This window comes from Neltuma alba, unplaced genomic scaffold (genome assembly GCF_004799145.2).
Source record: "Neltuma alba isolate B1F8T4 unplaced genomic scaffold, ASM479914v2 tig00013081_pilon, whole genome shotgun sequence".
Classification (NCBI taxonomy): Eukaryota; Viridiplantae; Streptophyta; class Magnoliopsida; order Fabales; family Fabaceae; genus Neltuma; species Neltuma alba.
The window spans coordinates 22,078-49,478 of record NW_021637411.1 but is presented as its reverse complement, the minus strand read 5'-3'; the positions used below and the strand labels follow the sequence as shown (position 1 = coordinate 49,478).

General features: G+C 37.3%; 6 protein-coding genes and 1 pseudogene across 6 annotated transcripts; all 7 read right to left on the bottom strand.

Annotated features, from left to right (window-relative positions):
• Positions 1-765: 765 nt before the first annotated feature.
• Positions 766-2,418, bottom strand: LOC114734179 (3,9-dihydroxypterocarpan 6A-monooxygenase-like). Its single transcript, XM_028921730.1, has 2 exons — positions 1,507-2,418; positions 766-1,392 (listed from the first exon to the last, which is right to left on the bottom strand). Exons 1-2 carry the CDS (start codon positions 2,416-2,418, stop codon positions 766-768), a joined length of 1,539 nt encoding a protein of 512 aa, XP_028777563.1.
• Positions 2,419-4,926: 2,508 nt separating this feature from the next.
• On the bottom strand, positions 4,927-6,821 carry LOC114734178 (cytochrome P450 93A2-like). The gene is made up of 2 exons (XM_028921729.1): positions 5,913-6,821; positions 4,927-5,574 (listed from the first exon to the last, which is right to left on the bottom strand). The coding sequence occupies exons 1-2, from the start codon at positions 6,819-6,821 to the stop codon at positions 4,927-4,929; spliced, it is 1,557 nt and encodes a 518-aa protein (XP_028777562.1).
• Positions 6,822-8,856: 2,035 nt separating this feature from the next.
• Positions 8,857-10,479, bottom strand: LOC114734177 (3,9-dihydroxypterocarpan 6A-monooxygenase-like). The gene is made up of 2 exons (XM_028921728.1): positions 9,565-10,479; positions 8,857-9,471 (listed from the first exon to the last, which is right to left on the bottom strand). The coding sequence occupies exons 1-2, from the start codon at positions 10,477-10,479 to the stop codon at positions 8,857-8,859; spliced, it is 1,530 nt and encodes a 509-aa protein (XP_028777561.1).
• Positions 10,480-13,166: 2,687 nt separating this feature from the next.
• Positions 13,167-14,905, bottom strand: LOC114734176 (3,9-dihydroxypterocarpan 6A-monooxygenase-like; annotated as a pseudogene).
• Positions 14,906-16,423: 1,518 nt separating this feature from the next.
• LOC114734133 (protein POLYCHOME-like) lies at positions 16,424-18,581 on the bottom strand. Its single transcript, XM_028921670.1, has 3 exons — positions 18,497-18,581; positions 17,892-18,253; positions 16,424-17,238 (listed from the first exon to the last, which is right to left on the bottom strand). Exons 2-3 carry the CDS (start codon positions 18,249-18,251, stop codon positions 16,852-16,854), a joined length of 747 nt encoding a protein of 248 aa, XP_028777503.1. The 5' UTR covers positions 18,252-18,253; positions 18,497-18,581; the 3' UTR covers positions 16,424-16,851.
• Positions 18,582-19,768: 1,187 nt separating this feature from the next.
• Positions 19,769-22,658, bottom strand: LOC114734134 (ras-related protein RABA4d). Its single transcript, XM_028921671.1, has 2 exons — positions 22,156-22,658; positions 19,769-20,531 (listed from the first exon to the last, which is right to left on the bottom strand). The coding sequence occupies exons 1-2, from the start codon at positions 22,380-22,382 to the stop codon at positions 20,090-20,092; spliced, it is 669 nt and encodes a 222-aa protein (XP_028777504.1). The 5' UTR covers positions 22,383-22,658; the 3' UTR covers positions 19,769-20,089.
• A 1,759-nt stretch (positions 22,659-24,417) lies between these two features.
• LOC114734135 (transcription factor bHLH130) lies at positions 24,418-27,401 on the bottom strand. Its single transcript, XM_028921672.1, has 6 exons — positions 26,343-27,401; positions 25,555-25,868; positions 25,278-25,448; positions 25,095-25,160; positions 24,926-24,994; positions 24,418-24,829 (listed from the first exon to the last, which is right to left on the bottom strand). Exons 1-6 carry the CDS (start codon positions 26,803-26,805, stop codon positions 24,758-24,760), a joined length of 1,155 nt encoding a protein of 384 aa, XP_028777505.1. The 5' UTR covers positions 26,806-27,401; the 3' UTR covers positions 24,418-24,757.

The following is a 27,401-nucleotide window of genomic DNA, read 5'->3' as shown; positions in this document are numbered from 1 at the left end:
TTTTATTTTAAAAAACAGATGTAGTGGAAATAATCTTCAAGGCACGGAAAAAATGGTTTCCTGCTGCCTTCAGTAATACATGAGTGTGGAATGGTTTTTCATGGGTATACCAGGGCAGAGAGCAGGTTTTTCATTTTCCTTATTATGGGAAAAAAATTAAAGCACCATGCTTAAAAGGATAAATGCATTAAAAACCAGACTTGTATCAAGTTTTGAACTCAGAATTTTAAGATATAAAACTCCATAAGTTTGAAACGTCATGAAAAAGGTTCAAGATTAATTTAATGTTTTTTCCTTTGCTCCTGCCGGCAATAATGGACCCCTAAAATGATAGCTATGTGATGGCTGAGGTTGATTGATAGATTTATTAAACTCATAACATGACTTCGCTTGCTTGTTGGACAATATCATCACACCCCCTCTCATGAATCTATGCTCGTATGTAGCTTTCTGATTCTCTCATATGATAAAGCCCGGGAATATTCCTGTTATTTTGGACTATTTAGTTGCTACTTGTATTAAAAGACAAAAGAAAGAAATCACTGGTTCACATCTAGACCAATATATTTTTTATTACTTTCATGGGCTGCTTCCCTTAAAGTTCAAGTAAGCCTAATCAAGCATTCAAACCATACTTACTGGGCCTAGATGGGATCTCGCTGCAATATTAATCACAGGACTCATTACTTCTTTCAAACATTTTACAGGGAGGAAAAGAAAAAAAGGTAACAGAGTTGGAAAACAAGGGCATAATACAGGAAAGGACTAGAGTTTTAGAAAGGGAAGGGGCCTAGGCACAGGTATACAAAGCAAAGGATTAGCTCTGGGAAGGCCTAAACCAGGCTTCTCCTCCATGTCAACGTCTCCTTCATGAGGCAGTTTCCATTGAAAACACTGTATCATAGCAGCCAGAGTTGTTGGCACCACCTTGGTAGCTAGAGATACACCTGGGCACATTCTTCTTCCTGCCCCAAACACCAACAACTCAAAATTTTGCGCCTTCAAGCTCATCTCGCTCTCTCCCTCTTCATTCATAAACCTCTCTGGTCTGAACTCCAGTGGGTATTCCCAGTACTCAGGGTCCCTTCCAATGGACCACACGTTCACGATCAGAGACGTCTTCTCTGGAATCACGTAGCCATTAACCTCGCACTCTTGAGTTGCTTGTCTCGATATCATGGTTCCTGTTGGGTGAAGTCTGAATGTTTCTTTCACTATGGATTCTACGTAGGGAAGGTTTGGAATGTCTGATTCCTCCACTATTCTCTCCTTCCCCACCACTGAATCGATCTCTTTCCTTGCTTTCTCCATTATATCTGGGTGATTCATCAGTTCTGCCATGGCCCATGTCACTGTAAGAGACGACGTGTCAGTGCCAGCTCCAAAGATGTTCTGCAGAACATGGCAAACTAATAATATGAATTCAAAGACAAATTAAATATTTATCTGTCCCTAGGTAGCTATTTGAATTCAAAGAGAGAAATTTAATGGGATTCGGATGAATACCAAAAAGAAGGCCTTGATATTTTCCCTCGTCAGTCTGATCTCAGAATTTGGATTCTCGTATATGTCTAGTAAAATATCAAGTAGATCCCTCTCTGCTTCATGTTCCTTATGCGTGTCCTTCCTCCTCGTCCTCCTTGACTCTTCATGCTCCTTAATAATTCTCTCTATTATAGCATCGTACTTAGTTCGAACAGTACTTAGTATTTTTCTATATCCCTGCAAGTCTAACTTCTTAAACAACCACCCCATATCTGCTAAGTTGAACTTGCCACCAAGCTCAATCAACTCCTTGACCACCTGAACCAGCTGGGACCCTTCACTCTTAACATCAGAACACCTTTTTCTAAACGCCATTGTTGTGACAATATTATAAGCCAACAATGCTACCTCCTCTCCAACGTTAACTTCCTCTCCTAAATCAGCCTTTTTCAGTAAATTGTGCAAGAAGAACTTGAGTTCCTGTGCTCGAACAGGTGAGTGATGATGCAGTGTGGTTGGGCTGAGGAGCTGAGTGATGAAAAGCTTTCTCATGAACTTCCAAAAAGGTCCGTAAGGCGCCATGAAAATATCAGAACGGTCGTAGGTGACATAGTCGAGGTTGGTTTTATGGGGGTGGTTCAAGAACGAAGCATCATTGATTTTGAGGCATTGCCTGGCAATCTCAGGAGAGGAAACTAGGACGCAGGATTTGGAGCCAAAGGAGAGACGAAGAAGAGGGCCATAACGTTGTGAGATATTGTGGAAAGCTCTGTGAGGGAGAGGACCAAGCAGGTGGAAGTGGCCTATGAGTGGTAGGCCTGGGGGGCTGGGTGGCAGCTTAGCTTTGCCTTTACGCTTGCTTAACAACAAGATGATGAACAGCAAGGCTGGCAACATGAACATCAGAATCGCTCTCAAGTCATCATTATCCATCGTCTTAATAATGTTGAAAACTACTAAATGGACTAATATAATTACAATCTCGTCAATATTGCTATGGCTAGTTATAAGGACTATTCATTACTTACAGCCAAGGTTTTTCGTTATTTATCACTATTAGAAATCAATGTCGATGAAACGTGGCGCCAAAAATATTATATATGTGTATAGTGTTGGCTTACGTTGGATATAGTATAGGACCACATGATATCAACATCTTATCTTGAAAGGCTGACATATTTATGATATTTTTTTTTGAAATAGACTATATATAAATTGACAGGGAGAAATTAAATCTTGAAGCGTATCAACATTATGTTCTTTGATGTTCATCAGATGCTCTTAATCAAGAACCAGCCACGAAAGAAAACAAAAACAATACGAGAAAATATACAGGAAATCTGCCCCTTTTGGATGTTTTTGTACGTCTTCTCTTCTTATTTCGCTCTATTCCCGTGGTCCTCTTTTTGCTGATGAATACAATTGATTATGAAAAGTTAATCCTACAAATTAATTATTCACAGGCGCACACACGTAGTCATCGTACCGTATTGCAATTATATATATAAATATATATATTTAATGCTTAACTTTTTCCAGATTGGTCCCGAGATTATGAAAGCTTAATTCAAGAGCTCTTTAATTTAGATTAATCATTGTCCTTCTTACATAATCTAGTTATGTTGAAAGCCGTGGTGATATATATTGATATGATAGCGGGCAAAACCAAGCAAAACTAGATAAAGAATTAAGGCTTTTAAATGCTATGACTTGTAACATTTGATCAGCATTTTTTCAAAAAAAAAAAATAATATTCATGTCTGATCTATTTATTTACACACACATATATTATACTTTCAATAATTGTCGATGGTATGGCTAACATCTGTTGTTTTCCCTCTCTGGATTGGTCCCGGGGATTAGGAAATCGTCAAAGTTCATTGTTTATTCATTCATATCAATTATGTTAGCAGGACATTACTACTTTATGAGCTTTGGAAATTTTGCCTGTTTGCTTTGCCTATGAACATGACAAATTTTGTGACCATGCTGATAATTTAAATAAAAACTTTTATTTAAAAAAATAAGTAAATTGTGGCTTCCGCCTCATTGCCAACACGTTCTATTACAATCTACCTGTTAAAATTCGAACGAGTCATTTGTTTGGCAAGTGAGTCATTTGAACGGAGATAACATTTTATGAATGAAAAAATAGAGGAAAATCTATGTATCTCTTCCCCGCGTATTAAATTGATTCTCTAAAATCTGCTGATAAAAAAAAATCTAAAATCATGTATGGAGAAAACAAGAGAAAGGATGGGATGGAAAGGATCCCATTCTGGACATGGAATGGAATTATACCATTGTGGTTTCCCAAATTAAATACCAAAGGATATTCTGGGACGTTTTCTTTTAACTTCATTTTACCCTGTTTTATTTTATTTTATTTTTTTAATTCAGGCTTGAAGTCAATCCTTTCCATCAATATGCGCCCTAGCTAATTTGTCTCAAATGACTTTTAGTGCTACTTAAATTTTATTTGAAATCTGTTTGATATTCATATTAAATCGATACCTTCAGGCTAGCTTAAACATCTTATGTCATGACTCTAAGCCAAATAATAATTAATACGGTGCTCTGAGATTCAGCCCCCCCCCCGGGATCACAATCACAGCCGTACTTTGATCCTTTTCTGTCAGGCATTTATGCAGTTCTTGTTGGTTCCAAACTCCAACCGGCCAATTTATACAAGTGAGACAACAATCTTTTGTTTTTTGGCCAAAGGTGAGATTACGATCTGATCATTACGGAAGCCAACTGATTTCTAATAAATTTTTACTACCTCTGGTTCTTAATATATGAGCTACTTTGACTTTCAACTCCATTCTAATATAAATTCTGATCCATTTTATCTCTCATATTTATCTATTTTTTTAAAGGTAATTTTGTAATAGTTACACATGTTAAAGGTTTCATCAAATGGTAGTTTTAGCTAATAAACTTGATTAGTAAGAGTATTTTAAGAAAGACAATACCTATTTATTATAAACAACTAACTTAACTAATTCTTTAATTTAATTCAAATTAATTAATTAGTTCTTATATTAAAGACTAGAGGTAGTATTTTTCAGATTATATAGACATGCGTTAGTTCACTAAAAAGAGTTGACATCTCATTTAATACTTCGGGTTTGATTATTGTAACAGGCGTGCCATAAGAGGAAAATTTCAGTAACTTCATTTAAGTCAACGTGGTAAAACTCACTTGTACTAGTTTGTAAGTAATTAAGGATTTAGACTGGATGAAGCCGGAGAACATCGTAGTAAACATTCATAAATACTACTATAATATTGCTGGTAAAACTTCATGAAGTGAACGCGGTAAAACTTGGCATCATTAGTTCATTATATGGGAAGCAACGATTCTGAAACTGATCATAACGAAGAACAAGACTGGAAGTAAAAGTCCTTGCAGTAGCAAACAATGAGAATTCTTGGAGATCACATGGAGGGAAATGGCAAGAGTCTGGGTTTTGGGATGCAAATGAGGGGGTGGGCCCTTTGAAGACTTGCAGAGCTTCCCTCTTGCATGTCAACAGTACTGATGGCGTTCTTCTCTCCATCTCCTCCTGCAGGTTTCCATTCAAAGCACTGAATCATAGCAGCAAGAGTGGCATGGAAAATATTGAGTGCTAGTGAAGCTCCAGGACAGGCTCTTCTTCCACTTCCAAAGGGTAAGATATTATAGTTCTGTCCCCTCACTTCCATCTGGCTTTTTTGATCTTCCCTCATGAACCTTTCTGGCTTGAACTCTAATGGATCATCCCAATACTTTGGGTCCCTCCCAAGTGCCCAAATATTTATGACCACTCGACTGTTGGCCGGAATCTCATATCCTGCTATGTTGCAGCTTTCAGTTGACTCTCTCAGGAACATGGGAGCAGGAGGGTGAAGCCTCAGTGACTCCTTTACTATTGCTTGAACATATGGAAGATTTACTATATCCGACTCGTTTACTATTCTTTCATTCCCAGTCACCCGCTCAACCTCCTTCCTTGCTTTCTCCATTATTTTTGGGTGGTTTATCAGTTCTGCCACCGCCCACTCTACCCCCACGGCTGTCGTACCAGTCCCCCCTGAAAACATATCCTGACTTGGACATATTATATGTCAGTTAAAACTGATGGCTTAGCTTTGATCTCAAATTAAAATGTCTTTAATATAAGAGCTCATTTGACATTTATTGTTGTTCTAAATATAAAACCCCAATTCATTTTGTGTCTTATATTTATTTATTTTTTTCAAGGTAGTCTTTACAATAATGATTATTCTAGTTGATACACTCAATTAGTAAAGATATTTTAGAAAAGACAACACCTATTTATTACAAATAACTAATTTAACTAATTTTCTTAATGTATTCAAATTAGTTAATAAGTTAGGAGATAGTATTACCTTATATTATAGATTTGGTAGAGGATATTTACCTTCAGGAAGCCTTTGATGTTGTCCCTAGTGATTCTGACCTCTGAGCTTGGATCTTCTGATATATTGAGAAGAAGATCTAGTATATCCTTTGGTGCATCTTTCTTGTTGGATTTAATTCTTTCTTGTTCATGCTCTCGAAGGATGCTTTCGAACCTAGCGTCCGACCTCTCACGTACCTCCCTCAACTTCTTCCAAACTCCTTGGGGGTCCAGGAATTTGAAAAGCCATAAATAATCTGATAAGTAGAGTCTTCCACTGACCTTGGCTGATTCTTTCAAGGCCTGCACCACCTCATGAGCCTCCTCGTCGTTGTTACACAAACTTTTGTTAAGTGCCATTCTCATTACGATGCTGTTTGCTAGCTTCACAAGCTCAGCTCTCACGTCCAAAACTTCTCCCGTGTGGGCTTTCTTCAGAATTACCTGCAAGAAATGGTGAATCTCCTCTTGCCTAGCAGGAAAGAGTAGGTCAAGCATGCGACCATTAAAAAGTTCCGACATGCAAAGCTTCTTCATGAACTTCCAGTAAGCTCCATAAGGTGCAAATATGAAACCAGCTCCGTTATAAGTGAGATATCTGAGAGCAGAACTGGATGGTCGATTACAGAAAGAAATTTCATGGGTTTTCAATATCTCTTTCGCGATTTCAGAACTAGAAACAACAAACCAGGGAACAGAACCAAGGTAGATGAGAATCATGGGTCCATAACGGCTCGAGAGCTTGTGAAGAGCTTGATGCATGGGTGATCGAAGAAGGTAAAAGTGTCCTATGATGGGTAAGGCCAAAGGACCTGGAGGAAGCCTAGCTTTTGGTTGTTTAGAGAACATGGTCCGGACCAATATGAGAGAGGCTAACCAAATCATGAACAAGAGTGCGTAGTTGGAGCCTAGAATGTTATTGATCTCCATCTTTAATTTGTCTGTTTCGAATAATGAGTGCGGGATATATATGCATGTAGGGTCTATTTATACAAGTGCTGTGAGGTGCAGGTTTGTCACTATATGGCCATTTGATTTAATCACCTGTGCCATTTGCTTGAAAGGGCATAAGTTAACTAACTTCGTTGCAATATTAATCACTGGACTCATTATTTCTTAATAATGTTGAAAGCTACCATATGGACTAATATTATGGTAGGGGGCCACGTGATATCAACATCTTATCTTGCAAGGCTGACGTACATATTTATGATTTTTTTTAAAAAAAATACACTATATACAAGTTGACGGGGAGAAATTCAATCATTAATTAAGCATATCAACGTTATGTTCTTTGATGTTCATCAGATGCTCTTAATCAAGAACCGGCCCCGAAGGAAAACAAAAACGACACAAGAAGATATACAGGAAATTTGTCCTCTTTTTTCTGATGACTATGATTGAAAAGTTAATCCTACAAATTAGTTATTCATAGGCACGCACATTTACCATTTCCATTATATGGTTTATTGTACCAGGGTGCAATTATATATTTAACTTCTTTCACACTGGTCCCAGGATTATGAAAGCTTAATTCGAGAGCAAGCTCGTTAATTTAGATTAATCATTGTCCTTCTTACATAATCTAATTATGTTGACGGCAAGTGGTCCAACATGTATGGAGGAAAACCGTAGTGATATACATATGTTGATGTGATAGCCGGTAAAACCAAGCAAAACTAGATAAAAAAATGGGAGAATTACAGTCAAGTTTCATAAAAAAGAAATAATTACCAAAAGATCCTAATAACAATTTCAACAGCCTATAATAACAAGTCTTATAATGAGAATGACAACCTCTGAGACTTCTTTTAATTATTTTTTTTACTTGGAACCTCATTGTAATGCTCCCTAAAAAAATTAAGGCTTTTAAATGCTATGATGTGTAATGTTTGATCAACATTTTTTTGAAACAAAAAATAATATTCATGACTGATTCATTTATTTACACACATATATTATACTTTCAATAATTGTACGATGGTAAGGCTAACATCGGTTGTTTTCCCTGTGTGGACTGGTCCTAGGGATTAGGAAATCGTCATGGTTCATGTGCTTATTCATTCATATCAATTATTAGCAGGACATTACTACTTTCTGAGCATTGAAAATTTTGTCTGTTTGCGTTGCCTATGAGTATGACAAATTTTATGACTATTCTAATAATTTAAATGAAGTGCCTAAATTATCTGCTTAAAAAGATAACATATTTTATCACCAAAATAAAATAACATATTTAAATTCAATAATAAGTTATTAAAACACATTTATCAGTTATAATATGGTTGGCACTCAGTTTCAAGCTGGGTTTTAGAAAAACCAACAATTAAGTCTTTTTGTGCCACAGGCCCATAATGAGTTTAATTAGTTGATATAATTAGATCTAGTCCCGATTAAAAACCATTACGAATCAAAAAGATTTTCAATTTTAATTTTATGTTGAGAGGATCATAAAATTTTAATGTACATGGATTGATCTAAAATTTTCTATAAATCATGGGAACTAAAAATTAGTTTTTCGCTTTATTTAATTGGTACTTTTATGTTCTAATTTAAATGTTCCAATTTAAGTGTTTCTTTTTTCATTTTCAAAGGTACTTAGCCACGAGATTGTCATTTGTCGCTTTCCAAGTATATTGTCGACTAATGGAATGTCTTATTTTCAACGGAATATACTCAATAATGGAAGCAAAGGGACTCTTAATAAATTATCGTCGTTTTGAAGGGCGAAAATAAGTTGATTTGATACGAAACGATTTTTATCTATGAAAGAAGTGAAATACTAAAAAACAGAGAATTGCGTTTTACTCAGAATCTGGGGAGATTCTGTGCAGTTCTCACTGAAGGGCATCTCCAATCAGCTATCATATACACAAAAAGCTCTATTTCTTCCTTAAATTGCAGTTAAGATATAAAGGACAAACGATAAGGAAGTAAAAACCTTTTAACCTTATTGTACGAATAATTAAACAGAAAAAAGATCAAGACGAGTAATAGGGTAACAAACGAGTGGCTTTGCCAAACCCACAGAGAATCCTGACCCTTCTGTGGTATCAACCTTGGTGCCACCTTTCACTTTCCAATCAAAGCATTGAATCAGAGCAGCTATGGTAGAATGCATCACTGTCAAAGCAAAAGAAGCCCCAGGACATCCCCTCCTTCCACTCCCAAATGGAACATAACTCAGATCTTGACCCTTCATTTCCATCGCATTTCCCTCCAAGAACCTCTCTGGCAAGAACTCCTCTGGGTTGGGCCACACTTGTGGGTCCCTCATGATAGCGTAGACGTTGACTAGGGTCCTGGTTTGTCCCTTGACATCGTAGCCGTTGATGCTGCAATCTTCTGCAGATTGCCTGAGAGCAAAGGGTGCTGAAGGATGGAGTCTCAGAACTTCCTTCACAACAGCTCTCAGGTATGGCAGATTTGGAACATCACTTTCTTTGACTAATCTTCTTGTCCCTACCATTGAGTCCATCTCTTCCCTCAGTCTATTCAACACTCCGGGGTGGTTTATTATCTCTGCCATTGCCCACTGCAGAGCCACTGAAGTTGTGTCCGTGCCTGCTAGGAGTATTTCCTTCCATATAACATGAATATATTTATCAAACAACTGTATATATACGTCTAGGAAGTGCGGGAGAGAGATACACGGGGGAAAAATGAAACTTACTAGAAAGAAAGCCTTGAGGTCGTTTCTTTTTAGCTTCACCTCAGCATTTGGATCTTTATACACTTGTAATAATATGTCCATCATGTCTTTCCTCTCTTCTTCTTCACAAGTCTTATGACTAAGTTCCTTCTCATGCTCTTCCATGATCGTTTCCAGTATTTGATCAAGCTCGCCCTTAACTTTCGCCACCTTTCTTCCGTACCCAAATAAGTCGAACTTTGCAAGAGGTCCCAAAACTTCCCCTAAGCTTAGCTTAGCTCCTAACTCCAAGCATCCACGAACCAGCCTGTAAATGTGCTCAGCATCGCAAGTGGTGCTCATAGCCGTCCGACATAAGATATTGTTGGTCAAAGAAGTGAGTTTTAAGCTCAAATCGCAAGCTTTGGCTTCTCTAGAACACTGCAGAAGAGAATCCAACAGGTTCTTGACCTCCTGGTCTCTGACATGAGTAAAGCGACCGAGCTGGGAGGTTGAGAGGAGTTGGGTGACGCAGAGTTTCTTCATGAAACGCCAATAAAGGCCATAAGGGGCAGTGATGAAATAAGAGCCTGTGTAGGTGTCATGATCAGAGGATCCAAACTCTGGGCGATAACAAAAGTTGAGTTCGTGGGTTTTGTATACTTCGCCGGCAACCTGGGCATTGGACACAATTAAGGTTTTGGATGCTCCTAAACGAAGCTGCATGAGAGGGCCATAAAGACGAGCCAGGTTCTGGAAAGATTTGGGAATGACAGAGCCAACAAGGTGAAGGTGGCCGATGACGGGTAGAGCCGGTGGGCTCGGTGGGGTTCGAGGTTTGGTGCCAGAATTCAGGACTTGAACGCTAAAGGACTTGGCAATGAAAAGCATAGTGCAGATCAGCAACACCAAGCAGCTCATGCTGTAGAACAAAATGCTACCGGTAATGGCAGCCATGGTTGGATTATTTGGCCAGAAAATAAGGCTGGGTGTAGTTTGGAGTTCAAAAGTTAAGATGGAGGGCTTATTTATAATGCATTGACAATTTCATGCTCTAATGATGTCATATTTTGAAGCGAAATCTCTCAGCTTTTCTGTGGTCGTTCTTATTCATGATGACATGACATCGAGGGGTCCGCTATTTGTCCTCAATTATGTGAAAAGTGGTCCTTGGCTGCGAATTATCAAACTGTATCTGCACACCATCTCACAATCATCCAGACTTCACAGGACGAGTATAAACAAACTTGTCCTTCGTCAAAATTAAAAGGCGATACTAATTACTACTTCCCGTCTTAAATATAAAAATTAGTTGACTAATTTAAAAAGATTAAAAAAATAAGTTAAATTAGTTATTTATAATAAATAAGTATTATTTTTTCTAAAATATTCTTACCAATTAAATATACTGGCTATAACTATTATTATTAGAAAAACTACTTTGAAAAAAATATATAAATATGAAAGATAAAGTGGATTGAGGTCTTATATTTAGAATAAAAATAAAAGTCAAACAAAGTCTTATACACTTAATTAGCAAGGATATTTTAGGAATAACAACACTTATTTATTACAAATAACTAACTTAACTTACTTTCTTAATCTCCTCAAATAAGTCAACTGGGTCTTATAATTAGGACCGGAGGTAGTATTAAAGATTGAATGTAGTATTGTATAAGTAAAATAAATTAATAACAGACCGACAGGTTTTTTTTTAATTAAAAAACCCAAACTACATCTCTTTTTTTTTTTTTGTTACATCCCAAACTACGTATCTATTTGAAGATCTTCAATTTATCAATCAAGTGGTCCAATATGCATGGCGGAAAAACATAGTGATATCCGGTACCGGTAAAACCAAAACCAGACAAAGGCGCATAGTATATGAATAATATTCATGACTTGTCGCCTTTGGTTAGGATTTTATTAAAAAATAATATTTATGACTAATTCTTTTTTTTTTTAATTAAAGAGACAAACATCAATGACTTGAAATTACAAACAAAATCAAATCATAGCATCTCATGCTTTCGATGATTGTACAGTTGTGTGGCTAACATTTATTGTTTTTTTAATAGGTATATATAAGTGTTTTCTTATTCAAAACAATCTGATTCGAGATATTATGTTTTAACACATTTCTATAGAAATTTTTTAATTACAATTTAATATTTTTAGGCTTTTTGTTATAATTCTCCCAATACATTAATTATTATAGCCCTAGCATTCCTACGATGTGACGCCAGAACTATTAGTGGGTACGAGAGGAAATGGATTAAAAAATAAAACAAGTATTCGCCACTCACCAGCAAATTAACATCATCAGAGCACAGTTGCCATCTTATTTGAGTTTCATTGCTCATCACCAAATCTGGTCCATTTAAATTAAAATTAAATAATATAAATTTAATACTTCTCCGACCCTTAATATAAGATCTAATTAACTAATTTGAATTGATTAAAAATGTTAGTTAAATTAGTTAATGTGATTTTTTTAAAAAAAAATCCTATCTATATTTCTTAATTCTCTTCTTCCCTCTCTTACTTGATTATTTTTTTAAAAATATCAATAGAGTTAATTTTAAAAAAATTAAAAATATATGAAATAGGCCTTACATATAAGATTAACATCAACTCTCCAATTAGGTTTTACATTAAGGAATATTATTTATTTTATTTTTAATTTTCTTATATTTCTATAGATATAAAATCTAAATTAAAAACTCTTCACAACACTAAAACACTATTACCATGAGCGTCAAGGCTAAATAATGAACCAATTAAAAACCATTATAAACTATAAGGATTTTCAATATTAATTTTATACTCAGCTGATTATAAAATTTTAAAGTACATGGACTGATTTAAAATCTGAGATAAATCATAGGGACTAAAGTGGCCAGTTTTCTGTTTATTTAAATGTTAATTTTATGTTTTAATTCAAATGTTTCGGATTTTAAGTGTTATTTTATTTTAAAGTTCATGCTCCACTAACGAACAATAGCAATTAATGTCTTGTTTTCAACAGAATACACTAAAAAAAATGAGCTCGAGCTCTTAATTAATTATTACCACCCTCAAAAATACTTTTTAAAAGTGTTTTTAGACAAATTAAAATAAATTTTGTTTTTCATATACTTATTTTGTATGCTATAAGATTTCCATTTACAAAACATTTTTTATCTATGAAATACATGCCCATACAGAACTGTGTTTTACTCAGAACGCGGACAGATTTCTGACAGATCTCATAGAAAGGCATCACCAATCGGCTATCTCATGCATAAAAACAACTACTCCGATTCTTAATATAAGATTTATTTAATTAATTTAATTAAATTAAAAAAGTTAGATAAATTATTTAATTATAAGAAATATAACATTTTTTAAAACAGCATAATCATTTTCTTAATATCCTCTGTTTCTCTTCTACTTAGTTATGGTTGAGAGAATATCTACAAGGATAATTTAGAAAAAAATTGATAAATATGATAAACAAGTCTTATATTTAAGACTAAAATTAACTCAACAATTAAGTTTTATGTTAAAAGACTGGAAGAGTATTTCTTTCTTGAATTGCAGTTAAGATGCAAAGGACAAACCACAAGGAAGTGAATCCCCCAACCTCGATGTCTACGAATATATTAAACCGAAAACAGACCAAGACGGGTAATAGGGTAACAAACGAGTGGTTTGGCCAAACCCACAGAGAATCCTGACCCTTCTGTGGCATCAACCTTGGTGCCACCTTTCACTTTCCAATCAAAGCATTGAATCAGAGTAGCCATGGTCGAATGCACCACAGTCAAAGCAAGAGAAGCCCCAGGACATCCCCTTCTTCCACTCCCAAATGGAACATATCTCAGATCTTGGCCGTTCATATCCATCAGATTTCCACCGAAGAACCTCTCTGGCATGAACTCCTCTGGATTGACCCACACTTGTGGGTCCCTCATAATCGCGTAGGCGTTGGCTTGGGTCCTGGTTTGTCCCTTGATATGGTAGCCGTTGATGTTGCAATCTTCTACAGATTGCCTGAGTGCAAAGCTTGCTGTAGGATGGAGTCTCAGAACTTCCTTCACAACAGCTCTCAGGTACGGCAGATTTGGAACGCACTTTCTTTGACTAATCTTCTAGACCCCACAGTTGAGTCCATCTCTTCCCTTAGTTTCTTCAACACTCTTGGGTGGTTTATGACCTCTGCCATTGCCCACTGCACCGCCACTGAAGTTGCGTCCGTGCCTCCTAGGAACATTTCCTTCCATATAACATGAATATTTATCAAACAACTATATATACGTCAAGAGAAGAAGGCTACAGAGTGAGAGAGAGAGAGAGAGAGAGAGAGAGATTATAGGGAGGAAATGAAACTTACTGGAAAGAAAGCCTTAAGGTCCTTTCTTTTTAGCTTCACTTCGGCATTTGGATCTCTATAAACTTGTAATAGTATGTCCATCATGTCTTTCCTCTCTTCTACGTCACAAGTCTTATGACGAAGTTTCTCCTCATGCTCTCTCATGATCGTCTCCAGTATTTGATCGAACTCACCCTTAACTTTTGCCGCCTTTTTTCCGTACCCAAATAAGTCAAATTTTGCAAGAGGTCCCAAAACTTCAATTAAGCTAAGCTTAGCTGCTAATTCCCGGCAATCATGAACCAGCCCGTAGGCGTGCTCAACATCACAGGTGGTGCTCATAGCCGTCCGACATCAGATATTGTTGGTCAAAGCGGTGACCTTTAAGCTCAAGTCACAGGCTTTGGCTTCTCTAGAATACTGCAGAAGAGAACCCAAGAGGCTTTTGATCTCCTGGTCTCTGACATAAGCCGTCAAATCCCAGGGCTCAACCCTGGACAGGCGGTGGAAACTACCAAGCTGGAGTACGGTAGGGGCAGAGGGAATTTCCGGTGGAGCGGTGAAATGCGTAGAGATCGGAAAGAACACCAACGGCGAAAGCACTCTGCTGGGCCGACACTGACACTGAGAGTGAAGCGACCGAGCTGGGAGGCTGAGAGGAGTGGGTTGATGCATAGTTTCTTCATGAAACGCCAATAAGGGCCATCCGGGGCAATGGCGAAATAGGAGCCTCTGTAGGGGCACTAATCGGAGGATCCAAACTCTGGGCGATTAGAAAAGTTGAGTTCATAGGTGTTGAAAACTTCGCCAGCAACTTGGGCATTGGACACAATTAAGGTTTTGGATGCCCCTAAACGAAGCTGCATGAGGGCCATAAATACGAGCCAGGTTCTGGAAAGATTTGGGAATGACTGAGCCAACAAGGTGAAGGTGGCCGATGATGGGCAGAGCCGGTGGGCTCGGTGGGTTTCGATGTTTGGTGCCAGAATTCAGGAGTTGAACGCTAAAGGACCTGACAGTGAAAAGCATAGTGCAGATGAGCAGCACTAAGCAGCTTATACTGTAGAACAAGATGCTATTAGTAAGGGCAGCCACGGTTGGATTATTTGGCCAGAGAATAGGGTTGTGTAGTTTTGAGTTCAGAGGTTAAGTTGGAGGGCTAATGCATAATGCATTAAGTTATTAACAATTCGATGCTAAAAGAATAAGAAGGTTTGGGTGATTGCTAGGAGATACCTTTCTTTCGGCCCGCACGAGAATATCAGAATATGACATGTTTGAATGAGTAGTAGAATGATGTCATTTTCGAAAGCAAAATCTCTCAGCTTTTTTATGGTCGTTCTTATTCATGATGACATCAAGGGGTCTGCTATTTCCTCATCCATTATGTGAAAAGCGATTCTCGGCTTCGAATTATCATACTATCTCTGCTCACTATCTCACAATCGTCCAGACAGAGGTCAGGCTTCATCGGAGGAATATTAACAAACTTGTCCTCCATCGTAAAACGACACTAACTGTTATACTCTCTCCGTTCCTTATTATAAAAGACATTTGATGCTTATGGCATGTTCCTATATATAAGAGACACTTACAAGTTGTCTCTACTTTTTGGTGTTGATTTACTATTTTACCCATATTTATTATCTCCAACTCACACTCTCTCTCCCTCCCACTTCTCTTTCTTTTAATAATTTAATTGTTTTCTCTCATGTTCTCTCTCCTTATTAATAAGGGCATTTTTGGAAAAAAAATTATACTTTTTACACATTAATTGTTCTTAACTAATTTTAACTGTTTTTTTGATCAACATACTTCGGTTATTTGTCTCTTATAATAAGGAACGGAGAGAGTATAAGATAAATTAACGAGAGCCTGACCTCTGTCTATTGCGTCGCACGAACTCTGAATAAATACAAATCATCTATTTGGAGATCTTAAATTTTATGAATGAAGCAGATTCTTTCGCACAATAATAATTGTCAAAAGGCTTATTTTATATTTTGGAAGTACTACGTCAATGGACCTTTTTTTTTTTTTTAAGGTTTTCTCATAATTTTAGAAAGTTCTGATTGTAACTGATTTTTCATTAGTAAGTTTTATCAGTTATGCTTCTGGGGTTCATTTTCTCTTAGAATCTCTTTTGATATGTTGAAGGGATCTTTGAAGGAATAGAAGAGGGGATGGCTAGGATAAAATAGAATGGAATTTATGGCATCGATATCATTCTTTATATATGCCTGGAAAAAAAATGTTGACCCTGTTAACCCTATGAGCATTATCATTAACTGGTTACCAGTGTTGAAACTTGAAAGTTCAATCCTTTTAACAAAAACTAATGCTAATTTGGGGATCCTTCATGACTTGATTGCCATGCAACCTTATATTGGGTTGCTATAGTTCGGGGCATTTTTATGTTCTCAGATTGCAAGAAACCAGTTTGTATCCTCTAGCAACTGCAATTCTCTGCAACAGAGAAGCTGTCCACAGAATAAGCAACCTCAAACCATTGCACCCTAGGCGGGAAATGAATATCGATAGTGTCACAGCAACAGAAAACAAGCTCTGGAAAGAACTTCGTGCGAATTAAAATTTTGCCATCATGCTTGGTAACCGGTAGGAGAAATATAATATCCATGAGTACAACTGAAACTACCCCTATCACTACTATGCACAAGGGGTCAATATGCTTACTACTATCATTAATCAAACAATCTCCAGAACACATTAACATGCTTACTTGTCCTGCTCCAAGACGTTCGGCTAAAAGTAAGAGCAAAGTTCCTTGACACCTAATAAACCCAACTTCAAGTAACTGATAAAAGCAAACCGAGAACCAGATGTTAGCTTATGAAACAACTAATTTGAGGATATCATCAGATGATGATTCGCAGATAGGTTCCCTGGCCTTCTCTTCCAATTTCAGCTATCTATGCAGTCCTAACTCCAAATTTAAGTGTTATATACTTCAAAAATCAGCGCATGGACATCAATGTACGAACTCTTTTTTCTCTCTCTGCCTTCTTTGCTGTGGGTGTTCTCCTGAATTTCTGTAACTCCTCCCTCACAACTTTCTCAACTTTGTCAATAGAGTTAAGAAGTTGCTTAGGAGGCGTTAGAAGTTCTGATTCTCCTTCTGACTTGCTTGTAATATCAAGTAAAATCAGTGGCATTTTACTGGCAGCAGGTGTTTGGAGTTTAACACCGACAGCTGCACTTGAAGAGTTCGCTGATGTCCCAAGCTCGAGTTGAGGACTAGAATCTAAAGTGGAAGGGTCAGAAAGCAACTGATCTGAAAGATTTGGACCCTCAATTTGTTGGCCCTCGTTATCTCCCAAGCGATCTCTCCTCCTCTCGATTGCCTGATGGAAATTAGCAGTACAAAGTTTACAAAATCTCCAAATTCAAGTAGAATGCCTCAAAACCGCTATATGGACAACAAGTGGTACGCCTCAAAATGCAATAAACATGAAAATAGTCCTACTAGCTCCTTGATTGTGTGTATTACACGACCCATCATATGGTGAGCACGGAAATTCCCATTATATGACATGTCCTTGTGGGTTTCCAAGTAATGGGCACGTCAAGACCAAATGCAGTTCCCGGCACTGGCTTGCAGCGATTCATGCGTGGCTAAAGATGATCTTTAGAAGAAAGTAAAGTATCATTGGGTTCATGACGAGGACTAAATCATAATAAAACACAAAACATTCAAGAAAACTTCAAACACATGAATATTTACATTTTTCCACAAAAAATAACTGAGCACAAGAATCAGCATGTCATGTCATTCAAAAAATAATTATTAATCAAAAGCACTCAGTCAAAAAGAGCAAGTTAAAAGTAGAGGGAAAACTATTCACGAGTTTGATATACCCTGTTCTTCTTGTGAACATATTTTTTTACGATAAAAATCAGATACCACCAAATATAACGATGTTCTAGCATGGCAAGAAAAGCCAAATTCAGATTAAGAAAGACATAAAAACAACAAGCCACAGAAAGTGTTCTTTACCCTCGTAACCGCAGTGATGTCTCGCAGAGGAGTTCTTGGGTACCAAGAAGGTAGATGACTCCGCCAACGTCGTCCCCTCCCCCGCCGTGCGGATCCCGGCGGAGTGTTCTCCACACCCCTGGCGGGTGACCTGTAAAGATTTAGTCCACGTGCACGCCCGCGCCCAATTACGGTTCTTGGCGATCCGAAACGGCCCCTTCCGCTGTCATTCGTCGAGGTAGTGGTTTGTCGCCTTGCGATGGGACCGAATAAAGCTGACTCCAACTCATCGTCAAGAGTACCAAAGATACTAGCTCGCCGGCGAGCAAATACTGCTGCAATGTCAAGGGGTCTTGACAACCTGTCTCTTGATTCCGGCATACCTAAGCATCACCAAAAAAAAAAAAAAAACTAGAGCGTTAGTTATTTTGTTTGGAGAACCGAGAATAATAACTTCACGCAAAGAAGACAATCCTATTATTTTGGGTGACCAATAACGAAACGCAGGAAGACTGCGATGCTGCACAGTGGAATACAGACGGATCGATCGGCGGAAAAAAAAAATGCAGGAGCAACGAAATGGAAGAGGAGGGAGCTAAAAGGAACGTGAGTAGAGAAAGAGTTACCTTCAAAACGGATGATGGAGAAGCATAAATGTGTCTGTGCGCGTTAAGAAATGAAGACGGAGGAAAAGGTTGCTTTGAGGGAGAAACGAAGTGGGCAAATTTTGAAAATGAAAAATGGGCGGTCTTTAAAGATGAGACTGAAACCAAAACCTCCGCACGTGCGGGAGCGTGCTTCCCCTTTCAAATTAGCCGAAAGGCGGGACAACATTCAAATCAAATTCTTCTTTGGGCTTGGCTTTACGGTATCTCAGTATCTGTCAGATTCGGACCTCCGAATATAATATCCTCTTGTCGTCCAATTCCGATCTGTCTCCCCTTCTTTTTGCATTTATCATCTCCGGTTTGTAGGACTGCATTTTGGCGTCGAATCTGGGCATCCGTATTACAACTAACCCCTCGAGATTCATTTATTTTTATAATTTTGTTTTGAGAGATCGAGAATTTCAGAGAGAGCTGATTTTTTAATCATCACTGCGATTAAAGAAATTAATTGTTGATATGTATGATTTAAAAATTTTAAATATGGATAGCTCAAATTAAACTGGAACGCCAAGATCTTCTGATAACATTGAGCACCAATTTCTAGTAACCAATAGCTAATTCGGCACCGGTGTAGAGTTATGATCATAAAATAAAAACATTTAATTTAATAATTAAATGATTAATTACTATGATCATGCCGAGGTGAAAAATAACATCTGTATAAAAAAATTAACATTAAAAAGTTATAATTGTAAACGTAATTAACTTGATGATTCCCTATGTTTTTTTATCGGCAGCACCGTGCTATTTTTTGGTATATTGTGGAAGTCATCAGTGCATGTCAGTTTTTTTTTTTTTGTCACTATTTGTTACGCGGGTGTTTGCACTTAAAATGAACAGTAAAAATGGGGAGAAAAAGGATTTAACTGAGGATATAGAGACAGAAAAGCCTTTCCTTGATATTTTCCCCTCTATCCTAACCTTTCCCCTCTTCCCATAAGAGAAGGAACCCACATACACCCACCCTCGTATCGTTTGAGGGTTTCATCACACAACCCACCTCATTAGAAGGGTTGTGAACAAGACTCTGGCTTTCACTGACGTTCTTGAGTACAGTGAGCATTTGAATAAGTTGATAACTGAGTGTGGATTTCAACAATATGAAAATTTAAAAAATAAAAATCTAGAGGCGCTGCGGTGATATTTGAGGACCCACGGCGCCACTTCTAGCATGGTGATACAAATATTGCCTCCATGTGTTTGATTATGAAGCACATGTAACATATAAGATTTGAGAGAACACCTAACCTGGAAGATTGAAACTATGATCCACTACATGTGTCACAAGTGAGTATACCTGGGGTAAGTTGTACAATATTCAATCCTAAGTATCCATGTAACATTGAAGTTCGAAGCGTTCGTTCAAACATCTCATCTCATGAAAATTTGTATTGACAAATTTAAATCCTAACAAGTTCAAAAAAAAAACAAATAAGAAAAAAAAAAGGGAAGAAAGAATGACATAAAGGCAACATAAAACCCTGAGCGAGAACCATGCGTAGCCTCTCTACAAAGTACAAAGATGTGACGAGTAACTTGCGACAAGTAAAGCTAGGCCCCAAAGCAGCAACCCTTCTTTCCAGCTTCAGGCTCTTGGGCGGGAACAATAATCCTAGTTCCCGTCAACAACCCTGAACCACTCGACTCTCCCTCATCATTGGAAGTTAGTGTGTTCCTCCTTATTATTCGGTATATCTCTGTCAAGATGGTCAGAAAAGCAGTTTCTACGTTGGTAGACTCTAGTGCTGATGTCTCCATAAAGAACAGGTTCTCTCTCTGCGCAAACTCTTCTGCGTCTTCAGTTGGCACTGCTCTAAGGGTTCCCAGATCACATTTATTGCCTATTAGCATAATCACTATGTTTTTGTCCGCATGGCCCCTCAGCTCCTCTAACCATCTGGCCATGTGATCAAACGATTGACGCTTTGTCATGTCATATACCAACATTGCCCCAACAGCGCCTCTGTAGTATGCACTAGTAACGGCTCTGTACCTGAAGCAAACAATAATCAATAAACGTCAGATGTTATTATAGTTTATTATAGTAGATAAAGTTTCAAGCAATACAAATCTTGTAATCCCAGGTCAAATCCAAGTAGATATATTTGTTCAAACTTCAAAGCAAACTTAACATGAAGAAAACAAAACCAAACTAAGGCTAATAGCAACCTATACGTCCAAACAAAATGTTGCTTTAAGATTTTCACAAGGTCAATATTTGGGTTTGTTTAATGAAGCACTTCAATTAAAAAAATTCAGAAAATCCAATTCAAATCAAAATTTCGCTTCTGAATTAATCGTTTGACTCTACAAATTAATATTAATCCAAAACAAGAGGTTGATTGCGAGAGGTTGTTTAAAGTATTTTCCTTTACAGCAACCTCTACAACAAAGAGAGGGATGAATAACACATGACTTGCAGATAACTATCTTAAACAATCCAAAAGACCAATCAATTGTTAACAATATAAAGTCAAATCTTACTATCACTGTTCCATCAAATATCAATCACATCATGATCCTCCAAACAACCTAGACCTTCCTGCTTGACAATACAATAATCATGGATCATGATACTGGATAATAACTAGTGACCACAAAAGCATGCTTTCCATATGTACACTTTGTACAATTATCATCTATATTTCTAAGTGGAAAAATAGAATAACTTCACACATGATTAAGCCACGAGTATGATTGTATCACTGCACACAAAAATAAAATGCAACCATGACAACAAGCCAATTGCCTCGATACTGAAACCCAAAAAGAATCAATCAAATAAACAACTCGTATGCACTAAAATAGGAAATAACGTATATGTATGAATCTTCAGGGTTTCTGTCGCAATCATATTTTGTTTCATATATTTCTTCCTAAGAAAATAAATTGGTTGGTGTTATAAACGAGAAAACCATATCAATCTTTGAAACAAGCTCCACGAAGGCTCAAAGCATCCCTGACAACATAAAAAAGCAGATGCTGCTTTATTTTGTTCTCTTCACAAGGAAAGCTGCATTGCAAACAAGCAAATAGCGATCATATAATTCATTGTCATTACTAATTGTGGAATCGCCATCACCCAAGCTTTCTGGATCCTCCTACAGTCTCTATATATCAATCCTAGGACACAGAAAAAACCAATCAACAAAGAGCTTCTAGGCTCGGTTATATATATGAAAAAAACATGCTACTTTTGCCTTAACACTTCGCCCAGCAACCACCAGAACAGTGTAGTATGAATTCATCTAAGATCTAGGAAAGAATGAAAGAAAAGGAAAGAAGAGTAAATCATAGGAGAAAAGAGTTCCTATTATGTTCAAAAGATGGCTTATCCTACTTGCCTGGTAAAAAGGAACTGCAGAACCTTTATCCCCACTCTATCTTTTCTCTTATTGACTCGTAAAGAATAATCCATTAATTTTTCCGCACTCAACCAACCAACGATGATTTGTTCAGATAAAAATCGTTCGAGCCATAAGAGCGAACACATTTTTAAATAAATACGCCAAGAAACCATGGCTAGTTCAATTGTAATTTCCAAAATATCTACGGTCTGAGAGAAATCAGGGAAACGCAGAAGAAGTTATGAAATCGAAAGAGTCAACAAGGCCAACCTCTCTTGGCCTGCTGTATCCCAAATCTGTGCCTTCACGGTTTTGGAATCAATGATGAGCGTTTTGGTCTGGAATTCAACCCCGATAGTGGCCTTGGAATCGAGGCTGAATTCATTCCGTGCAAAACGTGCGAGCAGCTGAGTTTTTCCCACTGCAGAATCGCCGATCAAGACCACTTTGAATACATAATCAATCTTTTGATTGTAATCGCCGTACAAATTCGACATTCTCGCCGCAATAAATCCCAATGGATTGCCCCCTCAATTCCACCTTATAAAACCACAGAATCGAAGATGAAATGGTTATCGTAGGGGCCTCCTACGATCAGAGCTCCGATCGCTGACTGATCTATGACATAAGAGAAAAGAAAAGAAAGGAGGGGGAGGGGACCTAGATGGGGAAGAGAAAGAGAGTCAGAGGGAGTGAGGACGAAAAACAGGGCTAGGGTCTGGGAGGAAAGATCAAAGAAGTTGGAAGAAGGCAAATCGGAGGCGAGAAGAAGAGGCAGGGGAAGTCAGGGAAGTAACGAGTAACGACGCCCGGTGTGGTGGGACCTATTGGTGTTTAACGACATTTTGCGGGAACGAGACGATCAGTCATCAGAGTGCGGAGCCGGTGCCCCCACGCCCATTAAGGCCATAACTAACCAGAAAATTAAAGTGTCTCCTAGTCCTACCATTTCCTCAATTCTAATAGTAACTCTGATTTTCAATATAAAACTTTATTTTATTTTAATTTTAATTATAAATATAAAATCTTAGCCTAATTTATTTTTTATGTTTATATATTTAAAAAAACAATTTTTTTAATAATAGTAGTTTTAACCAATACACTTAATTAGCAGGAATATTTTAAAAAAGACAACACATATTTATTACAAATAACTAACTTAACTTTCTTTTTTAATCTACTTTTTTTTTTAGTTAAATTTTCTTAATCTACTTAAATTAATCAAATAACTCCTATATTTAGGATGAGAGGTAATAATTCACATTATTGTTGATTATGCCAATTTTTGTTATATAATTTCGGTTTTTTATAATGAGTGATTGATAGCGATCTATTTATATTTCTTAAGCACGGCAGGTTTTCATATTATTTTATTACTAATTATTAAGTAGTAGTTGCCATTTATCTCGACACGACTGGCTCGTTTTAAAGCCAACATATTCATATGATATATAAAATTTATGGAAAATTATATTGTCAATAAATTATATTAATTTTTAATGGTTTATGCAATTTATCTAATCTTCCAATTTCTCTTTACCTATATTTTATTAGGTTCTGCTTATTTTTAATTTTTTTTATCCTCCTATATATTTTCGAAATTTTTTCAATGAATTTTAACAAAATTTAAATATTAGAAAATTAGCAATATTTTAAGTTGTTGTATATATCTCAGTGTTTTATACATATTCGAAAATAAAATAAGGGAGAACCCGCACAAGGAAAATTATCGAGGGTCAGGCAGACAATAGAGAATTCAGGGCGGGCGGCAGACTCACATTTTCTTTTCTTTGCTTAGTATTACCTAACGTCCTAAATATAAGAACCAGACGAGTAATTTGAGTAGATTAAAAAAATAAGTTAAATTAGTTATTTGTAATAAATAAGTATTGTCTTTCTAAAATATTCTTACTAATCAAGTTTATTGACTATAACTACTATTATTAAAAAAACTAGTTTGAAAAAAATGAATAAATATTAAAGATAAAGTGAATTGAGATTTTATATTTATGATTAAAATAAAAGTCAAAAGAGATCTTATATTAAGGATCGGAGGTAGTATGATTTTTGTTGCTTTAAATTTGTTTTTATTATGGTTTTGACTCGTTAAATTTATTTTTATCTAAAATACTGAAATCTATAATTTAATAAAAATTTGAATTATTTTGTCTCCTGAAAGATAAAAATTCATGATTTGAAACCCGCTGAACTAAAATTAAAATTATTAACAAAAATACAAGAAGAAATAGTAGAACAAAGCTGGCATAAATTACTTGGGTTGGGCCCCTTTAAAAATAGAAAGCGGGAAGAAAGGTGGGGTGGGCGGTCTTTTTCCTTGATCTGTGCGCAGGCTCGGCGAAGTTTTGGAGGGCGATGTCAATTAAAAAACCCATCGCTCCATTGACAACTTCAAAAAAATTGAAAAATGCTGTATATGAATTAAATGGCGATTCCCATCCGTATCTCACTTACGCCGCAACAGTTCACCGAAAGGAGACTAACTTTCAGGGGGAAAAAAAGAAGAAGAAGAAAGAAGAAACGGGTCTATTTTTATTCGAAAGATATATTTTCTTGACAAAAAAAAGGATTGTAAATTACTCTTTTTTTGAGATAATAAATATCGAATGAAATACATTATTACAATTCTGCTATACAAAATTACAAATATTAACTATTTCCTTTATTGACTCTGTAATTGAAAGCCCATGTTAGCTTGAAAGAACCTAAATATTGTGGCGAAGGGCAGCGAACTCCGCATCGCGTGCAATAAAGATATTAAAAAGTATCTCATGCATCAATTTCCTACTTAATTTTCTGTGAGCAAGATATAACCCACGACTCTATCTTTATCCCTCGTTGACCCAGCAGCAACTCAAACGACATGATTTGAATCTGCATTCTGCGTGCTCATACATTTGCAGTTTGCCTTTTTCTCACTGAGAGTCTGCAGAAAGAGGTAACAAATCGGAGAGCAAATTAATGAGAACAGGTCATTCATAACCATGGGCAATCCAATTAAATTCTCCATGTGCATCTATACCTTGAATTGTTTCTGGAGATCTTTAATGTACTCAACAGCCAGGTCCAACATGTCTGCTGTGTTTGTTTGCTGCCAAAGACAAGCATATGGAATTCAACTCAAAGACTTTCATAACAACAATAACTACGTTCCAGGGTCAGATTCAGACGTCTAATTATATCTGGGTTACCTTGTCCATGTTTGGGACCAGCTCTTGAAGTTTTCTCATTCGTTCACTGATCCGAGTTCTTCTTACCTAGAAAACAGTTCATTCTTAGAATCATATTTTACGAAACAACTCATGAATTCAAAATATTCCAAAGAATGTTTGCAAACTCCATTTACTGTATGGCAACAGCGACACAATACTTACCCTTTCTGCAATACTTCGAGGATGGGTAGCACATCCTCGCTTTGCTCTGATTTTACAAGGAACGGCATCTGGCAATTGAAGAAACTTCTCCATGGCACCCATATCTGCTGAAGGTTTTGGCAAACTCAAGTGATGAGATAACATGTGAACCCGATTTCCTAGCGGTCCATTCTGAGCACCACAACTTATTTGCGTCAAGAACAAGCACTGAAGAATAAAACTGGTAAAAAGCAAAAGGGCAAAAAATGAAAGAAAAAGATAAACAACATTGCTATACCTGAGCATTAGAAAATAATTTTTCGCTGTTACTTGGCTCCCTTTTCAAGCCCCCGAGATGGGACGCATCATTCCAGGAACTGTACGGAAACCCAGGGCCATAACCATTCACAGATCCCAAGCCCCCATTGTCAGGGTTGGTTGCTTCAATGCTCTCACCCTCTATCTCAGATATCTGTGACAACACTCCTAAAGAAGAATTCCTTCTTGATAAGAAGCCAAACTGATTCTTCAATCTGCTCATGGATGGGCTCCCCTCACCGTTACTGCCATTAGCCCCACCATAGCTTCCAACACCATTAACGGTGGAATATCCTGCAATTTAGATAAATTCAGTAATTTTCGCTAATATTTAAGAAAACGTTACTAGAAACAGGGTTGGGGATCACACCAATGCATCCTGCATCTACCATAGCTGTATAGATCTTCAAATGGAAGGAATTATCATAAAAGTTGGTATGAATACCAAAAATGCAAAGCATAATTGTATCTAACATTTCATGAGCTAGAATTTGCTAAATGTTTAGATGCAGCTGCTAAACTCAGCAGCAATTGGTAGTTCGGCTGAGCCTATAAATTAATAGTCACCAAAATAGGATATTCAAGAGGCCTTCTCCTAAAAAATGCAGCAACCGATATTCTAAAATCTTCTCAGCTCCGCAACAATAATTTATAATTCGCATCCCTCAGATATATTGCTTAAGCAATAAAAAAAAAAACTCGGAAACACCTGAAAAGCAGGCTACCAAAAACAGAAAGGGAAAAGATCAGGCAGAAAAAGTACAATACCATTTGGAAAGGAAGTGTTGGAGAAAAGCCCGGCAGGGGAGCTGCTTTGCCTGAGAAGATTCGGCGTGAAGCTCTTCGGCTGCGCTTGATGATCCATTCCCAATGGTTCCACCAGTCCATACGAACTATCCATGGCAGAACTGGCCGAGGAATTCTGCCTTGGGTAGTGAGGAGGCAAACCATTATAGGAGTTCATATGGTTAAGCGCTGCCTCGGTGGGTGCTTTAGGGGCCTTGGCTTCGAATTCCTGGAAAGTAGACGAATCCAGGTCGTCGTTATTTACGAATCTAGAGATTAATTTCTCAGATTCAGGAGTCTCCCACAGATTATTGCCCTTACTGAGATCAGAACCAATGGATTGAGTGAAATTTGCAAGAACCGAAGTCGGGGCAGAGCGATAACGAAGCAACCCAGAATTGGGCTGACGTTGGTGTTGATAATTGAGAAAGGAATTGGAATCCATTAAATGCTCCCCTAGCCTCACTCCGTTACGTCCTGCTACTATATAGCTTGGGGCAAGCAGGCGAAGTCGAGCCGATATCAAAAGCCGGGGGAATCACAACGGAAAAGATTGACCGCCTTTATCCCAGAATTTTTTTCCTCTCAGCTTAGTTCCTAAGCAGGGTTGGGATAAGATCTTGCCAAGGAAGCAACCGAAATGGAAGAGAACCCTAGCAGGGCAGGACAAAATTGAAAGAGCAATGGAAATTAAATAAAAGCAAAACAGAGCAGAGGCAGAAAGCGGGAGCCGGGGAGGAGAGATACGAGAGATCCAGTGAAAAGGACAAGGAAGCAGCTACATATAAATAAAGACGATCAGTACAACTTTCAGATTTGGTCTTGAAAGCAAGGAAGATCTTGTGAGTGAGAGAGGGAAAGAGAGAAACAGAGAAGGAAGAAAAGGAAACAGGCAATATTTATCTTGCAGTTCCAGGGCAAGTCCAGCCAGTAATAAAGTACAGAGAAGGCATCACTCGGCGTCCCGTGTGTCTTTCATCCATTTAATTTTACAGGTCCCGAACTACCCTCGCCACTTAAATTAATAGCAGTATAGTTATA